The 20,187-nt window shown below is 33.5% G+C and overlaps 1 protein-coding gene across 12 annotated transcripts in view; it reads right to left on the bottom strand.

Annotated features, from left to right (window-relative positions):
- The window catches only part of pcbp3 (poly(rC) binding protein 3), a 94,235-nt gene that overhangs the window by 13,784 nt on the left and 60,264 nt on the right, over positions 1-20,187 (bottom strand). For 8 of the 12 annotated variants that reach the window (XM_051118316.1, XM_051118315.1, XM_051118320.1 and 5 more), the window contains 8 exons: positions 12,155-12,321; positions 11,844-11,867; positions 11,659-11,691; positions 10,420-10,536; positions 9,086-9,217; positions 7,121-7,249; positions 3,973-4,116; positions 2,231-2,272 (listed from right to left, as the gene is read on the bottom strand). In XM_051118316.1, the coding sequence (XP_050974273.1) occupies positions 2,231-2,272; positions 3,973-4,116; positions 7,121-7,249; positions 9,086-9,217; positions 10,420-10,536; positions 11,659-11,691; positions 11,844-11,867; positions 12,155-12,229 (696 nt within the window). In that variant the 5' untranslated portion in view covers positions 12,230-12,321. The remainder of the gene's footprint in view (positions 1-2,230; positions 2,273-3,972; positions 4,117-7,120; positions 7,250-9,085; positions 9,218-10,419; positions 10,537-11,658; positions 11,692-11,843; positions 11,868-12,154; positions 12,322-20,187) is intronic. The other 4 variants (XM_051118324.1, XM_051118325.1, XM_051118327.1 and 1 more) reach the window with 1 other exon arrangement.

Raw genomic sequence — 20,187 nt, 5'->3', positions numbered from 1 at the left:
ATAAAAAATAATGTTTTTTTTTATTATTATTTAATTCGTCGTTTTCGGAGATGTGAGCTCCAGGGCGTCAGCGGCCGTTTAACACTCACGAACCTGCCGAGAGCAGCCTTACCTCGGCCAGATCTTTTGGAATTTGCTGTTGGCTCTGATGTCTCTACAGTGGTTAAACATGAGATATAATTCATTTTGGGTAAATCTAATGGGCAGTCTTTGGTATCATTAATCTGTTATTTGTTTCAGGGCAAATAGTTTTGGCTGAGGGGCAAAATCTCATCACGTTATATTTTATGTAACTTTAATGCTGTATGTCAGAGCGCTGCCTTTGTACTTTTGACTGAATTGCATGGCAACTTTTATGATGTCTGCTGTTTATTAGGGGTTCAAGTGTGTAGCGCTGAACCCTCATTGTAATTGTTAGAATGACCAAGGATTAGCAGTCTCGATGTAAAACTGATTGGGAAGACCAAAGAGCAAGTTGTAGAGACTTGAAATTTGGAGGGATGGTAGTACTCATACTGTCTACAATGTCACCAAGGCTCGCCCCAGTCGGCCTGACAGGGGCGCTACAGCGATCAAAAGTATGAAATTGCTTATAACTCCTAACCATTCACCACAGGCTCAAGTGTCTTAAGTCGTTGGAATCCTTGGCTCACGCAAAAAAATGCATGCCTCAGATTTGTCCGTAACCCCAGTGAATTAGACAAGGATAACGGAGGCCAATCGAAACAAAACTCACTGGGCTTGTCTGACTCACGGCCCTGAAGGTCTGTAAGAAATTTGAAAGAAATCAGCCACTGGGGGGCAATACTGCATTTTTCAAGAGTGTAAATGATTTTATATTGTGCAGTTTTTCACACAAACGCACAGTATTAATATCATACAATAGACCTCCTCATTCTTACAACTTTGCCTCTAGAAACACTGCTGTCAATTAAAGAGTTTGTTAAATTATTGAGAAAATGTATAAAACCTACTTTTGCAAACTAGTCTTAGGTTTTTCGCTCTGGAAAAAAACACAGCAGTGCAATTCTCTCCCTTTGGGAAGCTATAACAGGGTCCTTTAGAAAAGGGGCCTGTCCAAATATACCCAAAAGCCTATGAAGCCTAAACGAAAATTCAAAACTTCACAAAACCTGGTGAGCACATGCAACAGGTGAGAGATCAGACTACAGCTGCCACGATAACGGTCATAAACATTAAAAAACATCATATTTCTATAGCAAATTGCATGTGTTTGCCAAAAATGTTTTTTTAAATCATTGATTTAGGTTGCTACAGTTTTGCTTAATAACTTCCTCAGCGGACATTCAAACTAATATTTTATTGTGAATATGAGACTGAGCTGAAGAATGAATTCTGTATTAGATGCAGGTTAATCACACTCGATCAGTCCATCTCTCTCATAAGACTCTATACAGTACGGTGAACTTTTAATACAGGAATACAATAAGCTTTCATAGAAAGCAACTCAATGTTACTTTGTTACTAATTTTAAAGTGACGTTTTCTAATTAGTAATGGAGACCTGGGCTCAGCTGTTAAACTGTCAGCTTGAGATTTGAATCTGTATCTATTTGTATCTATTTACACATGTGTGCTGTCGAACTGTTGTATAAATGCAATATCACACTCGTAGCCTTGCGTGGCTGTGATTCAGCCATACGTAATTTAAAGTAACTTTGTTCTATATTAATATATTTTCAAATTTAATTTATTCCTGTGATGCCAAAACTGAATTTTCAACAGCCATTACTCCAGTCTTCAGTGTCACATGATCCTTCATAATATAATGAATTATAATATGCTGAACTGCAAAAAGGCATTATTTTTCTTCACAGATATGTTGATTTGCTTAACACTCATAAAAGCTGGTTCTTGATGGTCTGAAAAGTTTGAGAACCACTGGATTAAGTAACCACGTCACTTTCGAATTACCTCAGAATGTGTCTCGTATGTAATTCTTATTATAGTATGTAAAGCGGACTATCTAGAAAATGACAAACACTGTCATTTCCTCCAACAGGCCAAGTCCTTAGAAGTTTGGTTTACATTTCGGAGGGCTGAGGTTGAGAACATTTTCAGATTGCAATGCGACAAAAAATTACACATCAGAAACGTCATATTAATATTACTGCTTAATATTAATAGAGAGGTCCACGCTGAAAACTACATAGCCATGCAGACTGCTGACGGTGCTAGGGGGGGAAGAGGGTGGATGGCTGGGGACTCACATCTGGGTGTGGAATGGCATATTGTCCCTGAATTGTGTAGGCCTGTGAAAATGGAGAGAAAGAAAAGAAAAGAAAAATCGAATCAACACTTTTACAAGGCTGCAGGGCCCATTAAACACGAGAAATAACTGATGCATAACCGCTAAAGGATCTATTAATATTTTACAGGAACATTTGGTTTCAAAAGCTGAGTTTTCTTTCATATTTTATGTGAATAATTTTTATGACTAGTTATACAGTAATAGTATTCAGCGCTTTAAATAATTGAGGCTTTTCTACACAAATTTACAATGCTCCTGGCTTTTTGAGTGCAAGTGCACACTATGCTTGAATATATTTCATCCTGTCTTCAAATAACAAGGATGTTCACAACTTGAGTAGGTAAATATACCTTACAAGTAAAAGCAAATCTATTTCTAAACCATCTGAATAGATGAATATATAACATCCTTCACCAAGTGTAATGTGAAACCTCTTTTATGCAATATCATATTTTTAAAAATAAGAGATAAAAAACATCCATTTAAAGTGTCACAGTGATAATCATGTTGTGTTTGATGTAAAAGCCGTGATGTGCCAACTATGATGAAGTGCCTGTAAATGAGTTACGTTAAAAAAAGATGTTGAGAGCTTTGTTAAAGGATATTATTATTCATCATCAAAGGAATGTTAGATTAGTGGAAAAAATATTACAAACACATTGTATTTTTTGTTGGTTAGCAAATGAGTGGGGATGACTTTGAAAATCATGTTTGATAGCATATCCCTTCAATATTTATAACTTGACATTTCAAGTTTTATTGGTATCTCAGATTAATGCAAATCCAGGTCGACAAACTCTATCAGAGTTTCTTACACACATCTTGTGATGTTACACTTCAAGCTTTGAAAATATTAAAAGGATATGATATTTGCTCTGAGAGGGAGGAGTTTATTTTGCAATAAGAGTGAACAACATCAAGAAGCCAAAATGCATTCATTGCCATGTAAAGGTGAGGTGGGCAATTTTGTATTTTTTGTAATGCTGAAATATAATCTTTCTATAACCTTTTATAATGCAAAGATAACTATAAGGCTTGTGAAAGTTGATATCCTAAAGAATGTAACCACTTCTAAAACATGATTCTGTTCGTTAGAATGGCCTAATATGTCAATTCAACCAAAGGCTTAAGAAAAATAACAATATTTAATATACAATAATAGATTTGTCCTAATTTATTGACTTTCACACAGAATTTTAAGGCAGTCAGTTTAAATTGCATGATTTTGTGTAGAGCTTTTTGCTCTTTTCCAAAATCAATCCAAATGCTTTCATGCTTTCTCTTTGTAAGGTAACTTGTAATTGGGCAAAACGTTTGGAATATGAAAATGAAATGAAATTGAAGCACTTAAGTTTAAAATACTCATAATTGCACACAAATGCATGTAATGACTTGCAAAGTGATTTTAAAGTGAACTAAACTCTTTCAAAAGCTTTTATAATGCATTACCAAGACAAAAACATGAAAAATGTGCATTCATTTCATTTCCATATTTGCTTAAAATTCACTTTTTGGATGGCAGTTAACGGCAGTGCTGTAGCACTGAAATATGTCTTGGCAGAAGAGCAGACTCTCCTTATTAAGTCCCGAATTGAACTCTCACTGACAATCTAAAGCTCCTCTCTCTCTGCAGGCATTTCCCTGGTTAGGATGGTGTGACAACATGCGAGTGAGAAGGTGAGAAAACCTGAGTGAACTAACAGGCAGTGGCTGGTGCTGCAGTAAAAGGCTGAGGTTGGCTGCGGACGCCGCCAGCGGGTCGGCTCTTACCTGGCCACCTGAAAAAATGACGGGGGTGGAGGCGGGCTTTGGGCGGTAGGGAATGGTGGCACCTTTCGGTGGGGACTAGGAGAGGGGAAGAGGTAAGAGGCAGAAACAGCGTTAGACCAGGAAACAGGTGTAGACAGGTGTGCGTGGTGGAGTGTTTGTGTGGTAAAGTTGTACAAAAACAAAGTCAGGCAGGAGCACAGATGCCTGAAGATCTGTATTCTCTAGAATGTGTGTTGTCGAGCTCAAACGGTCTACTCTACGAAAAAATCCATAAACCAGGAAGGTTGGCAAAAGTCAAGTTGAAATATCAAGGTGCTGTAGCAAAAAGTCAACAGAGTAATTGCCCAGAATGGAATACTAGCTGACTTTTGACGTAATATGATAAAGCACACTGTTTAAAAGCTGGGGGTTGGTACATATTTTTTATTATTTTTGAAAGTCTCGTATGCTCACAAAGGCTGCGTTCATTTGATCAAAAATACAACAAAAACAGTAAAATGGTGAAATATTATAATAGTTTAAAATAACTGTTTAGATGCAAAGCTGAATATTCAGCATCAATACTCAAGTCTTCAATGTCACGTGATCCTTCAAAATTCATTCTAATATGCTGAATTCATGTCATTATCAATTGAAAAAAGGTGATAGTTAATATTTTTGTGGAGTTTTTTTGTAGGATTCTAAAAAATACAAAGTTAAAAAAACTATAAACTATATATAAAATGTAAAAAAAAAACATTTTGAAATAGAAACTTTAGTTACACTATATATGTCTTTGCTGTCACTTTTAATCAATTTAATGCAACCTTGAAAAATAAAGGTATTAATTAAAAAAAAAAAAACATTACTGACCCCAAACTTTTAAACAGCAGTATATATATTTTTTTAAATCATACTTTTTAATTAGTACTGTATGCAAAACAGAATGCATTTTGCAGCAATGAAAATGTCGAACAGACATGTACAGTGATTGGAATAACGACGTTAAAAAATAAACAGCTTTATTTTTTTCAGTAACAAGAAATCAAACAAATTACTGTTTTGTCTGTTACAACGCTGTTACCGTTACTGAAAATGAAATGCGGCATTACTATAATTTATTATAATATTACTATAATTTTATTTTCAAGCACACGACTAGCCATCGCTTTGTCTCACACACACGCAAAGAAAGATATAGAGTGAGAGAGTCTTATATACCATGCAGAATTGACACTTGACATGTAAACGATATTCTTTGCTGTATTTTCAGAATAACGGAGTTCCTTTGGAATTCTTCAGCTTTTAAACACTGCCGGTTTCTCTGGTAGTAGGCGGAACTAATGCACAAACGGCAACGCAAACAACGTGATTCATTTTCATGAACCCAGCAGCTCATTAATCCTTTGTTTTATATTGTTATTAGTAGTACAATAACAATATTTTTTTAAAAAAAATAATATCTTAAGCACCACCACCAGTCCTAAGTTCAGTCAATATGACAAATATGCATTCATAAATAGTTATTCTAATTAATAAAGTTCTAATTACTCAACTTTAATGCTAAATTATCATAATGCCATATTATAATCCTTGACTGACTGATTCTAAGTGTACATTCAGATATTTAAAAAAAAATGTGCCATTAAGCTTTATCTATCTGGTGAGTAAACTGATTTAGTAAATTTCATTTTTCATTTTGAATTATTTTAATTTTGGGGGCATCCAAGTTATTTGGCATATTTGAACATTTTTTAAAAAGTAACACAATAGTTACTTTCCATGCTAATAAGTTACTTTTATAATGATTACTATTTGTGAGAATTAACTAGTAGCTATAACTAATTACTTTTTAAGTTACATGCCCAACGCTGGTCATGTAACATGATTACATAACCTCATCACACTTCATGTTTAATTTACTTTTGGGAGTACAATCAAATAAAGAGTCAAGAAAGACACTTTCGCATTAATTTGAAACACTAGAAATGAAAAATGGCTTTGTTTGGTAGGGAACACCACCAAATGAATACTGAGCAGTAAACACGGCTTTAGTTCGCTGTTTTATATGTTAACAAATGGCTGATATTATTTCCAATTCATTTGTCATACTGACAATGCAAGATCCAATCGAGTGCATTGAATTTTGGTTACAATAATAAGTGAAGTATTCTGCACATTTTTAAAAGTTAGAAAATAACCCTAAAATTTCAGCTACACACAAAGGATGAGACAGTACCTCTTGTAAGGTCCCAGGTGATCTAATTGCGTTAGAAATATGTCTGTGTCTGTACAAGCCAAGAATGAAAGGCATTCGATAATGCCCAATCAGAGCACCATTCACCTCAGCAGGAGATCAGCCCTACACGTCATTGGTGGATAAGAATAACATTTAAATCAATAAACCGAGAGAAGGCGTAAGGAAGCCAACGGAAGCTTTGTGTTTCTCATTAATCACAAGTAAAACAATGTATTCTCTCTTTGGCAGGGTGGCTGTAATGGAGTGTAGCTGTGTGTATGGTTGTGCATCCACCCCATTGTTACTGTCTTAACGAATGGATTTCACCCAAAAAAAGAAAATTCATTCATCATTTCTCAGCCTCATGGTGTTTCAAAACTTGCTTTCTTCCATGAGATACAAAAGGAAAATGTACTGTATGTACTGGTTGCTCTGTTCTGTGCAGTTACAATGAATGGGGAATAAAACTTTTCAGCTTTAAAAAGTAAAACAGTTGTGTGTCATGAATGCGCATTGAAGACTGACATGGAAGAGAAGATATTGATGAATGAAGTCGTTATTTTTGTTTATTTGGCACACAAAAAGTATTCTCGTAGCTTCACAAAATTAAGGTTGAACCATTGATGTCACATGAGCTATTTTGTGTTCTCACTACCTTTCTGGCCTTTGAACAATGTAGTTGTGTTGCTGTCTAAGCAGGGACAGAAAGCTCTCAGATTTCATCAAAAATAACTTAATTTGTGTTCTGAAGATAAACGAAGGTCTAACAGGTTTGGAACGACATGAGGGTGAGTAATTAATGACAGAATTCTCATTTTTGAGTGAATTTTCCTTGTTGAACAACACTGTACAATACTGTACCTCCAGCATGACCACACATATCTGTTTGACACACTGGATGATGGCTTCCGGGGTGCCGGAGATTGTCACTGCGCGCTCTGTGGAGTTAGGCAGCATGTCCCCTGCTACCTGCACCTGAGCTCCTGTGGACTGGAGAGAGAAAAAAAAAAAAACAAAAAAAAACACCAGGCTATGATTCAGAGCATCCGTTGCTGATGATGGTGTGATCTGCTCTGAGACCGCACTGCTCTCAGGGGAACGCAGGGCCAAATGTTGCCATCTGCATGCAAGCATATGTTTCTGTTGAAGTCATTTAAAAGTGAACAACGAAATCAGCGATGTCGTGATTTCCATACAACAGGGCCCTTCAACCTGTTTTAGATAAAGGAACTCTTTGTGGATAGAAAGACTGTGCAGGGACCTGGTTACACTGAGAATAGCATGTCATTTGAATACACTTGTGAGTTTTGTGGCTTTGTGGTTAAAGACTCCTGCCATACAAGATGGGCTTGAAAAGTTGCATAGGCCAGTAAATAAGATTGCAATCCATGATAAGAACATAAGCCTAACACTGTGTCTACACCGGCGCAAAGACAATGGAACCCATTATAAGGATCATTCCATGAAATTGGTGCCTTTTCCACTTGGAAAAATTGAAAAAACAAAAACAAAAAGAAAACAAGTTTAATCAATAATTTTTAAAAATCTATGATATGAAGACAGCTTAAAATGACCAGAAATTGTATTGTGCCATCTCAGGCTATGTAATTTATTATTTTATGATGATTTTTCTACCTCATGTTTTGGTATTTTTGTCAACCCTGTTACTGACACAAGCATTACTGGATACTATAGTTTAATTAAAACTCATATGCCACTGAATGATATAGGCAATAGCTCAATAATATACCGAGGGTGACCTTTAAAATGTGAATTTTAAAGACAATCTTTAAAAAACAGGGTCAAACCTAATCAATGTCACCCCTGTTACCCACGTCAAAACCTGTTACTCTAGAAAGTAACAGGTTTATGATTTCAAACAGATTTGCTAATAGTCAAGTTCACAAAAGCACATATTGTACACTTTTATTTTATTTTATATAAGAATTTTATTTATAGATTATATTAAAAATAATAAAGAATTGTTTAAATGTACATTTTAAAAATGGTAACAGGATTGATACTCCATGATGACCGCCTCCCCCCACCTCAGTCGATCCTCATAAATCATCAAAAATAGAACATTATAGAGGAGTGAGAGAAACATGCTTATGTTTTAAATGTTGGAATCCTGGTTGATGTAACCTCCTAGAAATTATGTAACTTGAATGTACATTATTTTACAAGGGTTTTTTGATGAGGGTAACAGGGCTGACATTAAATCAGGGGACACCAATAAAATGATTTATATTTTATAGAAAAAATGCATAGCTATGCCACAAACATTGCTTAACAATGAGACTATATTTAGAACAATATGCACACGTAATTTTTATATCATTTTGCTTTCATTTTGCAATTTAAAAGCCTATTTGAAAAAGAAAAATCATAGTGAGGGACAGGCCAAAAACCTTACTCTTATCGGCATAAATGCTTTAAACAGTATTTAAACAGTAATAAATTGACTTTTTATGTAATATTGATGAAAGCATACATAGTATTGTTCTGTTTTTAAATTGCACATTTGTTTGTTGTTATATTAAATCAGTTTAATTATTTCTTAGGGACGCAAATAGGCAACGATTTTGTGGAATGACTCATAATCACTGATGCTGTCTACACTGGATGCGGCACGGCACGACAGGACACGACAAATCACCGTCAGTAAACTGATGCCTCGTTCTATTTATGAGCTTCTATTTATGAGGATTTGCAATGGTTGTTTTGTCGCATCTAGTGTAGACTGACTTTAGCTGTTGCAGTGCGGCATGACGCAACAACTGTCACGCCCGGTGTAAACATGGTGTATAGGACAAAGTTTCATACCTCTCTCATTTCTTTGATTTTTGAGCCTCCTTTGCCAATGAGGGAGCCGCACTGACTGGCGGGCACCACGAGGCGCAAAGTGACAGGGGGCTTACTGGTGGCTGGGCTGTTGCTCATGGAGTTGATTATATCCTGAAAATATATCAGAAAGCAATAATACAACTTTAATATAGATGTAACAACACAATGTGGCTCATATAATCAGAATTCAGAGTTGAAAATATTGGCTTATTTTTTTAATTTTACTGTTTAAAGCTTTTGTGAAGGTGTATGTGTAGACTGAAGCCAGACTAATCTTTTAATGTCTTTCGGTTTGTGCCCATGACGTTCTGAATAAAAGGAGAAAATAACAAAATCGGATGAAGTATTATTCATTTCAAATGAATTTAAAGGATTAATTCACTTCCAGAACAAAAATTTACAGATAATGTACTCACCCCGTTGTCATCCAAGATGTTCATGCCTTTCTTTCTTCAAAGAAATAATTTTTTGGAGGAAAACATTTCAGGAATTATCTCCGTATGGTGGACTTCAAGAGTTTGAACATCCAAAATGAAGTTTAAATACAGCTTTAAATGGCTCTTAACGATCCCAGCCGAGGAAGAAGGGTCTTATCTAGCAAAACAATCAGTCATTTTCTAAAATATAAAATTTATATACTTTTGAACCTCAAATGCTCATCTTGTTTTTTTGTTTTTTTTTTTTAGAAAATGACAGATCGTTTTGCTAGATAAGACCCTTATTCCTTGAGATTGTTTAGAGCCCTTCGAAGCTGCATTTAAAATGCATTTTGAATGTTCAAACTCACAGGCACCACTGAAGTCCACTATATGGAGATAATTCCTTAAATGTTTTCCTCAAAAAAACATAATTTCTTTACGACTGAAGAAAGAAAGGCATGAACATCTTGGATGACAACGGGGTGAGTACATCTGTAAATTTTTGTTCTGGAAGTGAACTAATCCTTTAATTCATTGGATTATTTAAAATTATTTAAAATCATTAAGTACTGTCAATTTTTGTTAAATTGTTTGTTTCAGTATACACTGCTGTTCAAAAGGTGTAAAAGCTTTGTATCACAGGAATAATTTAAATTTTAAAGTAGATTAAAAATATAAAAGTTATTTTAAATTGTAATAATTTTTCATAATATTACTGTATTTTAAATAAATGTAGCCTTGGAGAGACTTTCAAGATCTTTTTAAAATCTAACCGACCCCAAACTTTTGAACAGTAGTGTATATCATTCCTGTAAACATCAAAACAATTTAATTTTGTCAAAATGGTTTGTTTATGTTAAGTGAGATTTTCATATACTGTATTCAGGACAGCACCTCTTCAAACTTGTATGCGATCATAGCGAAGGCCTTAAAGATGGCATCTGTGGGTCCAGTGATGGTGACGATCCTCTCAGGACAGTTTCCTTCTGAGATGTTGATGCGAGCACCGCTCTGTAAGATGGCAAAAGTCAAGTTAACCCTCATATTCTTGTTTTGTTTTTAACAGCTCAAAAACACACAAGGATTAGTACCCTAGAATTGAAATTTCCTGATAATTTGCTCACCCCTATGTCATCCAAGGTCTCCATCTCTTTCATTCTTAAGTCAAAATGAAATTAAGGATTTTGAGAAAAACATTCCAGGATTTTTCTCCATATAGTGGACTTCAATGGGGATCAATGGGTTGAAGGTTCAAACTGCAGTTTCAATGCAGCTTCAAGGAGCTCTACATGATCCCAGCCAAGGAATAAGGGTCTTATCTAGCGAAACAATCAGTCATTTTTAGAAAAAAAAAAAAAATGTATATACTTTTTAACCACAGATGCTTGTCTTGCACTAGCTCGACTTCACGCATTACATAGTCACGTTGGAAAGGTCACACATGATGTAGGCAGAAGTGCCAACCCTGTGTTCACAAATCAAACACGCAAAGAAAGTTAAACACCCTTCACAAAAAAGTAAATCAACAATGTTGGACGAGTTTTTCACCTTACCCTACCCTTTTGAACTGAAGTGCACAGACGAAGAACTAACCACCTTTCCAACAGGATTACATAATGTAAAGTCGCACATGTGCATAGCAAAGCTAGTGCGAGACAAGCATTTGTGGTTAAAAAGTATATAAATTGATCGTTTTTTAGAAAATGACAGATCGTTTCGCTAGATAAGACCCTTATTCCTCGACTGAGATTGCATAGAGCCTTTTGAAGCAGCAATAAAACTGCAATTTGGATCTTCAACCCATTGATCCCCACTGAAAAAATTCTGGAAAGTTTTCCTCAAAAACCCTAATTTCTTTTCGACTGAAGAAAGAAAGACATGAACATCTTGGATGACATGGGGGTGAGTAAATTATCAGGAAATTTGAATTCAGAAGTGAACTAATGCTTCAAAGGTGCAATTTTAAACTACTATCCTCTATGCCATCATAAAAAAAGTTTTATTTCAAAAAGTTAATTTCAAATTACTGATATTTTTTTTTTTTACACAAGCAATAATGAGGTCATTGTGAGGTCGACTAACCTAAAAAAACAAGAGGAATTCGGTAAAATGAACTGGCAAAAAGAAACATACCTCTTCACGCATCTTCTTCACAGTTTCCCCTTTCTGTAGCAAAAAGAAGAGCAGAATATTTAGATTCAGTGCTTACAATACATATATGCAGACACATTATTATACTGTATATATTTAATATACTCCATCTCTCTCTCTATATATAAAGCACTCACACACACACACAATGTCAGTATTTAACATACCTTTCCAATGATGCTTCCCACTTCCTGCCAAAAAATAAAAAGAACCAATAAAATCATTGCAAGCATAAGCATTTTGGTCATTCAAAACTGTATATGAACACATTTCCTCATAAAAATTGCTATATTTTATATTCATTCCTTGTTTACGGAGATTTAATGAGTCTAAAAGGTCACTGGTACTGACAACCCCTGATTCACCTTGGCCTGAAACAGTGGGTCAGGAGAGGACAGATCCCTCAGGCAAACAGCAGTGACATCACAAGCCCACCCCCGTCCAGTTCCCTCTGTGCTGCTCTGCGGGCTCAACTTACCTTGCCGTGCATGAGAAGCCGGATGGTCAGGGTCACATTCAGCCCGCCCTCTGACTGGACTTTGTTGGGTTCCATACTAGGAGTGGAGGTGAAGCAGGAATATGGTCACGTGACAGGAAATCCCCAGGAGTAGGACGAGAATGATGGTACAGCAGCCAACCAGTCACCTGCACAGAGGGGGATGGGACAATCACAGACAAGAGTCATGAAGAGCCCACAGACATCTAAATGTGAAACCAAGAGGGTCGCAGAATTTTTGACTCTTAAGCTCAGAATTAAAGGAATGTTCCTGGTTCAAAAAATAGCATTTGGGACATGATGTTGATTGTCACAGAAAATAATTTTGACTCGTCCCAACTCATTTAAAATAAATACACTATTATTCAATGGTTTGTCGTCAGCTTTTGAAAATCTCTTATGCTTGCCAAGGCTTGAAATATTTGGTGAAAAATACAGTAAAAACAATAATGATTGTTTTTTTATTTTAATATATTTTAAAATGTAATTTATTCCTGTGATGGCAAAGCTGAATTTTCACCATCATTAGCCAAATGATCCTTCAGAAATCATTCTAATATGCTGATTTTGTACTGAAGAAGCATTTCTTAAAACTGTTTTAGAAACATTATTCAGGATTTAAAAGAACGGCATTTCATAACATAAATGACTTCTTTACTGTCACTTTTGAGCAATTCAATGCATTCATGCTTAATAAAAGTATTAACTTCTTTTAAAAAAATTGTATGACCCTCACTTTGGTGTAAAATAAATAAATGAAATAGGTAAGTTAAACAATTAAAACACTTCAAAAGGAAGCATACAGTCCATTCCAGTGAGTTATTAGAAAAAATTAGAATGTGAAGCTTGTAGCTTTATTAAAATACTTACATGAGTTATTCAGTAAAAACCTTTTATTTTAGTACTTCAAATCATCCTTTTACTTTAAAACAGATGTCTAATTATTATTTTTTTTTTTATATATATGACTGACTGGTTTTCTGTGATAAATAACATTATGCTATTAGTATAGATTCTATTGAATATGGAACATTCCTTTAACACCATACAGCGACATAATTAATAGCCTTTTATATGCATAGTTTGAACACAAGAGGGAGCACTTTACAAGTAATCAAAGTCAACTTAATATCATATACACTGTATTCGCAGTAATCTCAAAATAATTTCATAATCTAACAGCCGCTGAGATTATTTAGCTTGTTGCACAGCTGAACCAAATATTTCATAGGCTATAATGCCAAAGTAAGAAGATACAAGTCTTACAAAATCAACAGCCCAACCAAACTGATCTCAGATACAGTAACTCTTATTTAAAACAAACCCACAAGGACAATATTAGGGGTAGGCAGAAGACAGAATCTGCACAGAATTTAAAAAAATGAAATACCTGTCACTGATGAAATTCAACACATTCAGGCCCAAACCAAATCAAAGTGCTTTACATAGTTTGAAAAACTATGATTAAACATGATTAAAAAAATAAATAAATAAAACACACAAAACTCAGTTCTCAAATCATTTAAGAATAATAAATAATAATAATAATAATAATAATAAAAAGTTTAAGCTTTTAGCATCAAAGCATAAAGTCCATTCAATTTTGTGTAAATCTGCAGATTTCTGGGGGTTTACCATAAACAAGGTCATATAAAACAACTTATTTTCCATTTTGTGTAAAAATCCATAACATTCGGCTTATTCGAATCTGTATTTTCTGTCTGTCTGATCCCTCCGCTGATTTCTCATGCTCAGCTGTAATAATGAGTATCTGTCTGTACTCCGGTGAGGGAGGGGGAATCCTAACCCCTCAGCACAGCTTCAGACCTGTCCCTTTTTGGTGATTTACGCCGTCATGTGGGTCTGGGGATCAACAACGATTGAGAGATTGAATCATTAAGCCGTTCCAGTACAGCTGCCAGACCTTCGAATGAAGCGCAGGATAAAGAGAGCAAAAAGTGAATGATGATGACGTTAAAAAGCACACTGAAAGAGAAACAGCGCGCACGCTCAAGGATGAGATGTGCGGAGCAAAGTTTTAAGCACAAATGTGCAGGTTACGTGTGAGAGAAACGCATAGGGAAAGATAAGAAGAGATTCACATGGGTATATGAGATGAGCTGCCAGCTGTCCGCAAATCTCCTGCTTAGCACAGATTGCATAAAAATTCTAATCTGAGCTAAGAGCACACAGAAGCAACAAAGCACATGGACAGAAGTGAACCGGCCTGTACTTTTACAAATAGGTGCCCTTCATTTGAACAAACCCCAGTCCTGGGGAAACTATTGAAAAAAGAAAAGGAAAAAAACAACAAAACAACAAACTCCCCCCAAAAAGTGTGCGCTTAACTGTACTGAAAGAGCAAGTATACTTAAAAATAGTAAACTTCACAAGTTTAAGGAAACTTGCACATTGTAATAATGTCAAATTTAGATCGGTTTAATCTTCTGTAATGCTTCAAAGGGTACTTATGCTGATGAACTGACTAACATACTGTAGCACATGTAAAGTACTTGATTTTAATTGTAACTGTACTGTGTTATTTGATATTTATTGAAGCACATTTCCGCCACTAAATTTTTTTTTCTCAAATTGCGTGATACAAACTATAAATTGCAAGTCAGATTTGCGAGAAATAAACATACAATTCTGAGAAATGAAGTCAGAATTGCAAGTTTATGTTCTGACTTTTTTGTCAGAATTGCATTATATAAAAACATAAATGCGAGTTATAAAGTCACAATTCTGACTTTTTTTCCCTCACAAATGCAAGAAGTACAGTTTTTAAAGAAATTAAGTTACTTTTTTTCTTGCAAATGCCAGTTTGTATCTCACAATTCTGACTTTTTTTTTACAAACTCACAATTACAAGTTATAAAGTCCAATTTTGAGAGGGGAAAAAGAATGTTTTCTTAGAATTGCGAGTTAATTTCTCAAAATTCTAATTTAATTCACAATTGCAAAAAAAGTCACAATTGCGAGATATAAACTCACAATTCTGAAAGAAATATTCAAAATTGCGACTTTATTTCTCAGAACTGCAAGTTTGTCTCACAATTCTGAGTTTATAGCTTACAATTTTGAACTTCCAAAATTCAAATGATCTCAAATGCGGTTGTAAACAATCCCAGCCGGGAAAGAAGGGTCTTATCTAGCGAAATGATCGGTTATTTTCAGAAAAATAATACAATTTAAATACTTTTTAATCTCAAGTGCCTTTCTCTCCCTGAACCCTGTGTATTCTGGCTCAAGACAGTTATGGTATGTCGAAAAACTCTAATCGTATTTTTTATCCCTCAACTTCAAAAATCATTTCAAAATCATCCTACATTGCTGCAGAAGTACAGACACAGTCTTTGCAAAGTGAACATGCAAAGAAGATCCCTTAACACCCTTAACAAAAAAGGTAAAACAGTGATACAGGACGATTTTGAAGTTGAGGGAGAACATGAGATGGGAGTTTTTTGACATACCTTAACTGTCATTAATGGAAAAAAACAGTCCATGCAGAGCAAGACAAGATGAGCGTTTGACATTGAAAAGTATATAAACTGTATTATTTTTATGAAAATAACCGATCGTTTCGCTAGATAAGACCCTTCTTTCTTGGCTGGGATCGTTTACAACCACATCTGGGATCATTTGAAGCCGCATATAAACTGCTTTTTGGAAGTTCAAACTCGGGGCACCATATCAGTCCATCATATGGAGAAAGTCCTGAAATGTTTTCCTCAAAAAACAATTTCTTTACGACTGAAAAAAAAAGAAATGAACATCTTGGATGACAAGGGGGTGAGTACATTATATGTGAATCTTTGTTTTGGAAGTGGACTTCTTTAACTCACAATTGCAAAAAGAACTGTGAGATAAAATGTCGCAAATGCCTTTTTTTTTTTTTTTTTTAATTCAGTGGCGGAAACGGCCTTCCATAGATATTACATTTAAAGTTACTATATGTTACATTTACTAAAATGCAACTTCATTACAAATATGTAAATATAAATGTATTTAAATAAATGACATACAAGTTTCAAATCAAATGGAATTAAACAAGTGTTATTTTAGTATCACTGACATTGTTATAGTTTTTGTTATACATTTGTTTTTATTTTCATATTTCCTGTTTTAAATTTCAAAGTTCACTAATTATGTCATGTTTTTATAATTTTTATTACATTTCTATTTTAACTATTTTGAAATAGTTTATTAATAATTTATTTTTATTTACGTTTTAGTCATTGCACGACATTACGTTAAAAACATCACTTTTTTTAGTTTTTAGGTTTTAGTTTTAATTAATTATAATACCCTGCATTAAAGCATATTTTATTTTACCATAAATGATCGCCAGTACCATATTTCAAAGAAAATAGAACTAATTATGAAATTGCATATAAAAACATACTTAAGTCCTACTTAAGTGGGTAAAAAAAAAAAAACACTCTTACAGTATGTTCAACTAAACTGAATAAACAATACTTCTACAGCATTTATTACTCTTAGTTAATTTTAACATTAACTAAAGAATTATTAAAATCAAATTTGTGTTTGTAAACATTAGTTAATGCACTATGAATTAACATGAACTAACAATGAATGATTGTATTTTCATTTCCTAACATTAACAAAGATTAATAAATACTGTAATAAATGACTTGTTTATTGTTTGTTCATGTTAGTTAATACATTAACAAACATTAACTAATGGAACCTTATTGTAAAGTGTTACCATTGTTCTTATAGGTTGCCATTGTAGAAATATCTTCTATTATAGCGTGCAGAAGCTCTCAAACACACTGCAATATTTTGGAAGCAACAACCACATTTAAATGCTGGAGCAAATCCTTTAAATTACAAACAGGAACATTGTGCTGTATAGATGTTGTTGGAAGCACCTGAATTTTTTTTTGAGTGAATTTGTTGCTGGATGTAGATATCATTGTGTGTAAAGAACAGGATTAAGAGGAGTGACAACTGTATTTATCTGCAGTGTTTGCATGGTCACGGAGAGCATACAATGTTCCAAATTTCTCCTCATGACTCACTCAATAGTAGTTCTTCATCCGCCTCAGATGACTTAAATCTCAAATGCCTTCAAGTTCAACCCCGCATGAAATCTTATCTAATTAAATCAGCCTGTAAGACAACAAACAACACAGAGGCTGTGGGCAAAGCGCTAACACCTTGTGGCAACTTTACAAATACACCAAATTTGGATTGAGAAAAGGCAATCTTATCATCTATGTGTTGCTAATGCTCCATATCTGGTGCTTCAATGAAAAGCTGCATGAATAACATGAATAATATTACTTAGATGATCATGTTTAGTGAACCGTTACGAATGCCTGAAGGACTACATTTTTAAAGTGCTGCTTTCTTTGTATATTTTGAGGTGACATAAAAGAGTGTTTTGTTAGACGTGTTTATACGGGTCGATTTAAATACACAAATAATATGTTTGTCATATGAAGGTCACATTTAACATGGTCTAGGAAACTATTTGTCTAGGAAACTAATTTATTTTTCAAATGTTTTTTATGTCTTTTTTTGTTTTGTTTTTTGTTTTTTACCTAGACTTCATAAAATAAGTAAATATTAAAATATTAAATCTTAAAAAAAACCCAAAATATTCATTATTTGAATGTTATGATAATAATGAAAATGATTTTTGAAATGATAATAATTCAAAAAGAATGTGAAGCAACTATTGAAACAACAATCAATTTCAATGATTTTATACATTTTACAAATATAAATTAATTAAATTTCAATTATCAACTTCACAAACTTTGACAGGCCATCTGAACAAACAATATTGCTTTTTTAGTAAAAATGCAAAAACAAAAAAAAACAAAAAAATAAAACAGCATGCTTATATTAAATATAAAACATTATTTGACTTTAAGGGGGAAAAAAAAAAACATTTTATCCATTATAACCATTTTGTTCGTACAAATTGTGAAAATATTAATTGTTTAATCTCCATTTTTATGCCCAAATATATTTCCTATAAAATTCTCCCTTTCTCTTCATATATATATATATATATATATATACTGTTTATATATATATAAATCAAAAACTGCAAGTAAATTTCACAATTACTTACAAAGAAACAGCAAAACATGATATTTTGAAGTGGAAAAATTAAAATAGTATTTGCTTGTAAAACACTCTACAACTTCGAAAAATGTTATGATAATAATGAAAATGATATTTGAAATGATGATAATTCAAAAAGAATGTGAAACAACCATTAAAACAACAATCAATTTCAATGATTTTATACATTTTATGAATATAAATTAATTAAATTTCTTATTAATTTATATACATATGTGCACAAACTTTGAAAGGCCATCTGAACAAACAATATTGCTTTTTTAGTGAAAATGCAAAAACAAAAAACAAACCAAAAAAAACAGCATGCTTATATTAAATATAAAAACATTATTTGACTTCAAGGGAAAAAAAACAAAAAACATTTTAACCATTATAACCATTTTGTTCGCAAAAATGTTGAAAATATTAATTGTTTTACCCCCATTTTTATGCCCAAATATATTTCTTACAAAATATATTTTAACCCCAAATGTATTTTGTATCTCTCTCCCTCTTCATACATATATATATATATATATATATATACACACATATATATATACATATACATATATATATACATACATATGTATATATATATATATATATATATATATATATATATATATATATATATATACACACACACACATACACACACACATACATATATATATATATATATATATATATATATATACATACTGTATATGTGCAGTACACACACACACTAGAAAAAAAACACTAAAAAACTAAGTAAATTTCACAGTTACTTACGAAGAAACAGAAACACATGATATTTTGAAGTGGAAAGATTAAAATAGTATTTGCTTGTAAAACACTCTCCAATAATCTTTATTTACAACTTTGAAAACTCATTTTTTACAGTCATACACTTTTCCTAAAAGTGCACAGGGCCAAAATTGGCCACACAAAAACACCCAAACAGAAATGGTCGGGTGAACAACAGCCCGCAGAACACAGTGGACATCTGAACGCTACATCTGTGTGCTGATTACAGCAGTCATCAGAGCAAAAGCAATGGCTGCATAAACACACTCATGTAACCTTAAAAGGCATGTGTCCTTTCAACCACTTTCTACTGATGCTGAAGTCTGTGTGTTTGGGAGAAAGCGAGCACATTTCCAGTGCCTTTCAAAAAAGTATGAGCAGATTAAAAATTAGCCATTGAAATACCTCAAATTTTAATTCTATTTTATGTTAATCATAAGTCTGATATCTTCCCGGTGGTAGATAAGCTCAGACTTTGCTGAAGCGCAGGATATAGAAAGTGGGTCAGCTCTTCCTCTAAAGAGCTTCTGGCCCCTTCCTCTGTGGTACCTATTGAATTAATCACGCTTTACGCTTGGTCAAGCAGTGCTCCCAAAATGCTCCTTTTTCTATCTCTCTCCACTTTGCTTCAAACGCAGCACAATACTGTCTCATAATAATTCATATAAATGACCAACAGCCAAACATGTTATACAGTATTGGTGAAATTTTGTAGATTAAAAATATTTTTAGACTAAATAAGGACACAGATGTGACCGCACATTGTATATTAATAAAAAAAAGATTATTTGATTATTTTGAAAAATTATTTGCCATCCCAACAACATATGGAAGCCAGTTTTCAAAATAAAAAAAATGTTACTGTGACTTTTTATCTCACAATTCTGACTTTTTTCTCAGAATTGCATAATACAAATTTGCTATTCTGAGTTTTTTCCTGTAAGACAAACTCGCAATTGTAAGACATAAACTCAAATTGCGAGTTATAAATTCTGATAAATTCTGAATTGTGAGATATAAACTCAGAAATGCATGATATAAACTAGTGTTTTTTTTTTTTTTCACACAAATGTGAGTTTGTATCTCACAAATTCTAACTTTTTTCTCACCAATGCAAATGT

This window comes from Labeo rohita, chromosome 9 (genome assembly GCF_022985175.1).
Source record: "Labeo rohita strain BAU-BD-2019 chromosome 9, IGBB_LRoh.1.0, whole genome shotgun sequence".
NCBI lineage: Eukaryota > Metazoa > Chordata > Actinopteri > Cypriniformes > Cyprinidae > Labeo > Labeo rohita.
Note: the sequence above shows the minus strand (reverse complement) of the source record. Positions and strands in the feature narration are given on the sequence as shown.